The sequence below is a fragment of the Egretta garzetta genome, unplaced genomic scaffold (assembly GCF_000687185.1).
Source record: "Egretta garzetta isolate BGI_Z169 unplaced genomic scaffold, ASM68718v1 scaffold56, whole genome shotgun sequence".
NCBI lineage: Eukaryota > Metazoa > Chordata > Aves > Pelecaniformes > Ardeidae > Egretta > Egretta garzetta.
Window position 1 is genome coordinate 10,402,693 of NW_009260182.1, and position 8,834 is coordinate 10,411,526.

The following is an 8,834-nucleotide window of genomic DNA, read 5'->3' on the forward strand; positions in this document are numbered from 1 at the left end:
TTTGCCAGCCAGCATCTGTTCTGTGGTAGCCGAAGGTTTCTGACAAGATAGTGATAATAACAGGAACTTGCTCTCACTTCCCCTGCATCCCAGAAGAACTGTAATTACCTCACATACAGATTTCTGATTAGGAACTGTTAATACCAATCAAAAACATCAGTTAGGCAGAGGAGATTATTAGAGAAAGGCAAAGATGTCTGTAAGACAAACTTATGCATGAACAGCATCTATAAATACCTTTTTTGTCAGATGGTTTGGATGGAAACATGCATTCAGTGTCACTTTCCCCAGTGTCCTTCCCACTGTCCCAGAAACTGGAAGAATTGCTTCCCGATTCCTCCTTGATTTGCCTCCTCGTAGTTTTCCAGTCTTTCCACTCCTTTTTTTTACCCAGAAGACATCTCCGCTTTTACACGATTGTGCAGCTGAGCGGCAGCACACGTTGTACCATGCAGGCTGTAGACCCTCTAGGTTTTACAGGAGGGAGAGCAGAGAAGTTTTTCTAACAAGGTTTGGACCGAGAAGCCTTTGTTATAAAGTCATGTGTCATTCCTTCTTTAAGGGAGAACACAATATAGCCCAAAGTGCCCTCTCTGCTTCATCGTAAAGGTTTGTCCTCGATAGACGGTGTGATACAAGGTGGTCTGCACACCCACACAGGGGCACAGGCAGGCAATGGCAGGAGGGGGAACCCAAATCACACCCTGCCCCAGCTGCTCCCAGGCGCATCCCAAGAGCCATCGGCCCATTCCCATGAACACGGAGGAGCACAGAGGCACACGGGCAGGTGGGGGCTCCCCAATGCCCCAGTCAGGGACACAAGCCCCCACCCGCTCCTCCCAGGGCTGCCCCAGGGGATCTTCAGTCCCACGGGCCAGGGGGAGACACTCAGCACCGGGAGTCCGTGGGAGCACCTTGTGGTCTGAGCTGCCTAGGGACATGGGACTCATTATGGGATGCGGGGAAGAGCATTTGGGAGTGGCCTGAGACTTATTATGGGATGTCTGGGGAGGCGACCAAAAGCAGGGAAATGAGGGATCTGGGTGATTTGAGAAGGAACACACATTGACAAATAGAGAGCGATAAAGGGGTATTAGGAACCAGTTGTATGTGCACAGCATCTGGTCAGTGTGTGTGCATGCATGTGTGTGCCTAGGGGTGAGGCACCTGGGTGAAGAGAGGTTCTCTGACCAGCTACTGGACGTCCCAAGCCAGCTTCTGGGGATCCACAGGGTTAGTGAGTGAGCATGGGGTCTGTACCAGCAAGTGGAGCGGGGTTGCACCCTCGGGGGCCTGTGTACCCAAGTGCCAGTGTCTGGGGAGACTGGTGGGATCTGGAAGCCAGCTACTGGATACATCAGTATAATCATAACATTGCTATGATCCAACAAACAAGGCTTTACAAATGCAGGAAATTCAGAATGAAATTTATTATCCAAACCATAAAATATACAGACACATGGGAAAGGTGCTATATCACTTTGTATTTGGGGGGAAGTTTTTTATTTGGTTACCTCTTTTGGACAGGCTTCAGCAGTTGTACCCAGCATAGGAAATATGTTCCTGAGGCCCAGAGGTGTGCCAGCTTTCCCACAGAGTCTAGCCCCATCCAGACCCTCAGCTCTCTTGCTATGTAAGAGGTGCCCTCATACTTGCAAGGAGAATTACCACAATAACTCTTCAGCTCTTCAGATCTATGGCTTCCCACAGCTTTGGCTTGTTTGAACTGTTGTTGACTAGTGGCACCAGGTGAGGTACTGCCTGCTTTTGAAGTACATCATGCCTGGTTTAAAAACAAGAGTAGCAAAAAGCAAATGGAGTATAAGTAAGTTTTTCTTTGATTTCTCCTAGTACCATTTCCAAGAATTCCTTGAAGGGGTCCCTGCTGCAGCTACAATGTCATTTTACATGGACTTTGCTGAAGCAGGATGTGGATCTTGAAGACCTAGAAGAAACAATATACTATCAGATTGAGTTTCTAATGAAATCCAATGCCATAAATTATAACCTGCTATCCTATGTATGTTACCTAAAGAATTCAAATGAAGAAGCCCTGAGAAATCTCAAAAAAGCTGAAGAAGTTGTTAAAAAAAATCATCCAGATGAAATTTCCAGGAGAAGTCTTGTTACCTGGGGGAACTATGCCTGGATATATTACCACATGGAGAGGTACGAAGAAGCTCAAACTTACATAAGCAAAGTGGAAGACAGCTGCAAAAACCTTTCAAATACCGCCCAACAGAAAATTCAGCTTCCAGAGATCTATGCTGAGCAAGGATGGGCATTCTTAAAGTTTGGGGCAAAATACTACGAGAGAGCAAAGAATTGCTTTGAAAATGCTCTGAAGGATGAACCCAATAACCCGGAATTTAGTGCCGGCTATGCAACAGCAATGTATCGTTTGGAATCGTTTTGTCACAGACAGTGTGAAGATATAAGTCGGTCCCTCGAGCCCCTGAAGCACGCAGTGGAACTGAATCCGAAGGATACTTTAGTTATGGCATTACTTGCTTTAAAACTTCAGGACATAAAGCGAGTTGATGAAGGGGAGAAGTACATTGAAGAAGCAATGCAGAAAACCCCTGATCTTCCTCATTTCCTGCGATACGCTGCTAAATTTTACAGAAGGAAGGGAGAACTGGACAAGGCACTGGAGATTTTGAAAAAGGCCCTAGAAGCAGCACCAAAATCTGCCTTTTTGCATCACCAACTAGGACTCTGTTACAGAAGGAAGCTGTTTGAACTGAAAAAGACAAGATATCCACCTCAAGATCAAGTGGAGGAACTCATCCAACTTTCCATTTTTCATTTTAAAACAGCAATTGAGCAAAAGACAACATTTTTTTCTGCCCATACCGACCTAGCAAACATGTATGCACACAACAAGAGGCATAAAGAAGCAGAAGAGACATTTCAGAAAGCATTTCAGATAAAAATTCTATCCTATAGTGATAAACAAGAATACTACTACCATTATGGCAATTTTCAGCTTTTTCATATGAAATCGGAATCTGAAGCCATTAAGTATTTCATAGAAGGGCTGAAAATTGAAAAAAATTCATATGGAAGGAAACTGTGCAAAAGTGCTGTGAAGAAATTGTTAGAACAGAGAATTCAAGGAGGTTTAGGAGATGCAACAGATTTTGGTACACTTGGATTCGTTCATAAATTAAATGGTGAGAAACGTGAAGCAATTGAGTGCTATGAGAAAGCCATTGCATTGAATCCCGACAGTGAAGAATATCTGAATGCGTTACATGAGCTACAACTTTCCAGCTGAAGCTAAAGCTCCCCAAATTCCTTCACACCAAAAAAAAAAACCCAAACCCAAGAACATTTCAACAGACTCTCAAAACATTTTGTTTTGTTTTTTAATTATAACCAGATGAAACATCTGGTGGCACCACTTTCTGGTGATAATGTAGGAACTGCAGATGATGACTGTTCATTTGTTTGTTCATTCACCAACAGCGAGCATGCTTAGAAATAGTAAATAACAGCTAAGCTATCTTAGTCTTCAATGCTAATGCTGATATAAGGGTTGTGTTTGAGTGATGAACTGTAGAACATAGAACTAAGCTAGAAATAAGATCCTACCTTCTACTGAGAAAAAGATAAGGGAACCATACTATACTATTTCATTTATCCACTTGAAAGGCATGCTTATACACAAATGGAATTTCTGATGCTTTTTCAAATATTTTAAAAAATCTCTTTTTTTAGTGTAACCTTTAAAAAACTTTTGTTAAAGACTTGTTCAGTACCTTGTATGTTGTTTAACTATGAAGAATAACCACTGTTTGGCTAGTTCATTGGAAAGCTTACAAAACATGTATTATTGCTGTGAACTATTAAAGAGCAGTGTAGCCATCAACTGTTGCTTCTGGTATCTCTCTGCTGACCAATCCTCACAGTAGTAGATGAAAGAAAGGGAAATGGCCATTTGAAAAACTAACAGAGATAAAGTTTTGGCATGATATGAAAGTGCCAGGAGATAGCCCCATTTATTTTCGCAAACTCTGAGCAAGGTGGCTTCAGAGGTGTTGCACCAAAGAATTAAACTGTGCATGAAACAACATCCTCCTAGTTTACCCAAAGCCGCAGTCTCAGGAACTGCTACAGCAGACATCCGGAGGGGAAGGAGAGGCAGTCTTTAAGATGCCAAAAAAGATGGCTATCTGCAGCCAAGCTCGTGAAACAAGCCAGAGATAGAAAATACACACAAGAAATGCACTGAACTGGACACGGAGGGCAGAGTGCAGCTAGAGCAAGGAGTTGCATGAGCACCGGAGAACAGGGCAGCAGAACACAAGGGACATGGGGGAAAAGGGGTGGGTGCCCACAGAGTCTACGTGACTGGAAGAAAGGGCTGAAAGGACAGATATCCAACTAAAAGTCAGTATTCTTTACAACAGGCCAGCCTAATTCCACAGTATTGTACCTTGGTATAATAGATCATGGTGTGCAGGAAAAACTAATGCTGTACTTCCAGAACACTTCTGAGCCCTGGCCAGTAGTGTAGAATATGCAAACTGATGGCAGAGCCCATCAGGCAGGATGTCCACTTTTGTTTCCAGCCATCCTGGGGCATCCCTGCCCCTGCAACAGCAGTCCCATGTACAGACAGAATGACAGGCCTGAAGGAGTATAAAATATGATGCCAGATCCTGAAACATCAAGAAAGTTCTCCTCTCTCAGCTCTCCCTCAAAGAGTGTTTCATAATACAAGTGAAAGTGATCAGGAGCTAAACAGGTTACAACCGCACCGTCTTCTCAAGAAAGGGCTGGGGCAAAATACATCCTTGTGTTCCAGCCACCTGCCAGCTTCTCTTTTACAAAGGTGTCCCTGCCTATGGAAAGAGTAGGGAGGGAGGAAGGCAGAAAAGACTGGGAGCAAGACTGACACACCACTTCTGAAAGCTGGTAGGAACAACCGTAGGTTTGAAGGCAGGAACAGGTGACTACCTATGGTGTTGTGCTCAGCTGCACGGGCAAAAGGGCATGCTGGGCGACCTCACTGCCTTTCTCAATCGAGGTTTCTAACATCAGCATCACTGCCATCCAAACCCTCCTGAGGGCACCGGGGGCAGCAGGGAAGAATTCGAGGAAGAGGTGGTTGCAGGGTCCCGAAGCCCTGCTGGCACATCCCTGCTCCCCTCCACACCCCGCCTGCCACCAGAGCCTCTCCTGCCTCTCTCCTGGAATATGAACCTTGCAGAAATAAGGAGAAGCAATAAAGTGTTCTGAGAAAAATGTGAGCCTGAATTTTTATGAAGAGTCAGATTGGCTCAATCTTCTCCACAGCAAAGAAATTGACTGTTGAGGTGTAGTGATGCAAGAAATCTGTTTATTGTGCCTTACCTGCTTCGGGCTCTGGAGGATTGTGCTGGACCGCCGTACCACCCAGGGATGCTCAGTGCAAACGCTGCCTTCTGGTTCTTGCCTACTGCCTTGTAAATGAGGAGAAACGTTATTTCCCACAGGGTGGTGCTGCTGCCTTGCCTGGCAGGGGAACACAGGGGAGAGGCTGGGCATGAGCTTGGGGAAGCGGACAAACCGAAACACGCGGTTTGTGGTGTCCAAGTCCGATGGGCAAAACCAGAACCACACAGAAGCTGAACACCTCTCAATTTGCACCCAAGTATGAATATATCACTGCAGCCTATGCTAGCAGTGCAGGGAAAAAAGCAAGTGAAGATCACCCTTCAGGAAATACTCGTTTATGAATCAAAAGCACCTTCTAAATTGTATAGGAAACTCTACTGTCATACACTAGAATAGTCACTTAGCAGAAGGTACCACCTATTAAGGTGATCCCGACTAAGGACTTCATAATGCTGACCATGAAGTACTGTTACAGCTTTAACTTAAACAAGCACTTCCTTTTCCTTGTAACACTTCAGAAAGCAAACAAAGAATTGTTGTGCCAATATAAAATATATTCACCATATAGGAGCACAGAAAACCTTTGTTTTTCAGGAGACAAATTATCACCCAAGCAGGCAGAAATCTTTCAGGCTCAAAATTTTCTCTTTTTTTCCCCTGAAAACAGGGTAATTTTTCAAGAGAAGGTACTCGGCTTTTCCAATGCTGTTTTCACACAATTTTTCAAGGTAAAAATTTATTAAATATTCCAAAGCTGATGTGATAAAAGTTATCACCAGCACATAAGCAATTTCAAAAGAAAGATGATTTCCCCATTTCAAACCTCATGGAATGCAAACAGATGGGATAACTTCAGCAGTTTCACTTACTTACACTGAATTCCCGTTCACTCCACGAAGAGAGTATTATTCCAGGCAGGATTCATTTGGGGTAGGATCCAGCCGTTTCTGCCTTGGGCAGACGTTACCCCAGCCGAGCCAGTCCCGGGAAGCCCGACAGGCTCAGCGGCGCAGTGCTCCATTGAAGCTCGCATCCATCAGCGCTCAACAGGGCTGCTGGGAACCTGCAGTGATAGCCAGGGGACTTGTTCACAACTAGCCCAGGTATCTCTGCCTACCGCTGTACCGTGCCATGCCAGGAGAGATTGTCTGTGGAGAACAGCCTGAATAATATACTCTCCAAAAAAACCCATTGAAGATACAAGCAATCATTTTTTAAACATGGCATAATCCAAAGGCTTCTATGACGCGCCATCTGAAACATTTTGCATGGCAGGATGAAGATGAGCTGTTCAGTTTGGGTGCTGTGGATCAGGGGGGTAGGAGTTTGGCATGAGGCTTTGCAAACTGCATTGTATTCCCATATCTTCCACTCACAGGTCACTTCTTGTTATGCTTCCTTCCTTCTGTTTGTGAGCTGGGGAGATTCATGACAGGGCTGATATCTCATGGCGTGCTTTATGCACAGGAAGCATCATTATGGTTTATAAGCTTTTGTCCATTGGCTTAATTCAGAGTAGAAACAGTGTTAGAAAACCCTGAAATAATTCTATCATCTTCTACAAAAGGTCTGTATATAAAACCAGTTGAATGTTTTCTGCTGAATTAGATATTTTAAACAAGAAATACTGCCTTAATTATAAGTTAAACACAAACCAGAAAAGCCTATGAAAAAAATCCTGAAATAAAAAAAAAATAAAAAAAATACTAATAATGTATTAGACATTAGCGTTTACTAGGATTAAAATGCATATAGTATTATTCCAACAGGCTTTTACAATATGCAGTTCTTGCATGAACAACTTCTGACATGTCATGATGTGGTAAAAAAAGTAATTACATTTTTGTAAAGTCAATGACAGCGTAACTTATAACTTGTTGAAATAGCTTATCTTCTTTGTAGACCACATATTCCGTACTTTTTGATATCAGCTTTTGCATTAAGATCTAAGACAATATCTTTATCACTACTAATTAATAAAGCCACCTTTTTTTTGCTCCCAAATGCACATATTTTTCCTAACTCATTAAGAAATACTCGTGGATAAATTTTGTCTTTTTTTATGAACGTATGTTAAAATAAAAATTAGGGCTCAGGGCTGAAAAAAAGGTTATGTCATTGGTTTTAAGCAGTTTTTGCACTCCCATCTCTTAATCTATGGTCTGCACACGTAAGCGATGCTCTGACCACACTTCTGAAGCGGGGCAGTGAGAAATGCTTGCTTTGAGCACAGACAACTGAAGTCAAACAATTTTAATACGTTATATTTGAAATACGCATGAATAATAGAACTACTTGATACACATACTATTCATATATGTATATAAAAATACATCATACCACTGTGTCTGTACTCTTGATCTAAATCAAATTTGTGAACATCAGTCTATATTGCTTTCCCTTCTGAGGCCCAGGCTGGGGTAGGACACCACGAGCAACCACTGAATACACTGCAGATGATTAACAAAGCTATTAGTTCAGCATTGATAAAAATCATTTGGACTCTGATCAATTTGCTAATGAAGAGAATGCAGCTTTATACAGCATCGAAACACAGAAGTGATTTACATTGCAGAGTGTGAAGTTCCTCCATTGCTGACAACAGTTTCACTCTGGAAATGTAGAAACAGCCCATTATTTATTGAGTCATCACATCCATAATTTACCCCGTGAGCCACACCGAGTCTCTCGCTCCTGTGAAGCAGCCAGCTGTAGTACATTCCTCACACGAGTAGCAGGAAACCATCAGCACATGGCAGCTGTTGCGTTCTGGCCATCCGGGACAAGTGGCCTGATCAGCTCTTCAGCTGGCACAAACGAGTAATTTGCACCATCTGAAGATACAGCTCCCGGGTCCGAGAAGAGACAGACTTGCCACTGGAATACGCAGAGAAAACTTTGTCTGCCAACATCCTTTTCACTAATGAATAGCCTGTGGAGTGGGCAGTTTCTCAGTCATCTGCTTGCACGGACTCTAAATTTCTTCAGCAGCTGCTGATTTTACAGGAGGAAGAGGCTCTGTGTTTGGAAAAACATGAGCCTGTCCTCTGGTCTCTGGGGCTGCCTTTGGGCTTCTTCCAACTAACACAGCTAAAGCAGGTTTGTCTATTAGCATGCCTTGTACCCTGGCACAAATTTACTCCTCTTCAGATACTAGAGGAGCCACAGCCACCGTGCCAGTCAAGGATCAGCTGGAGGATCATACCTGGAATGGCGATGTTTAGATATTCAAGCTTTAAAGATACCCAGGGAAAAAAAGCAGCAACCACCTCAAAATTTTGCTGTAGGGGGCTTGGGAAAGTAGGTCTAGAAACACACTTGAAATTAAATGGCAACTTATGTACAAAATTCAGGCACACTGTAAAAATTAAAGCTGCTCCAAGGATACTTTCAGCATAGATCACAGTTTGCTGCCAGATTTTCTACAAAAAAAAAAAAAAAAAAAAAAA

General features: G+C 43.2%; 1 protein-coding gene across 1 annotated transcript in view; it reads left to right on the forward strand.

Moving 5' to 3' along the window:
* Positions 1–7,084, forward strand: part of LOC104129044 (interferon-induced protein with tetratricopeptide repeats 5) — an 8,032-nt gene extending 948 nt beyond the window's left edge. Inside the window, exon 2 of the mRNA XM_035897351.1 lies at positions 1,852–7,084. Coding sequence (XP_035753244.1) covers positions 1,852–3,280 — 1,429 coding nt within the window. The 3' untranslated portion in view covers positions 3,281–7,084. The remainder of the gene's footprint in view (positions 1–1,851) is intronic.
* The last annotated feature ends 1,750 nt before the right edge of the window (positions 7,085–8,834 follow it).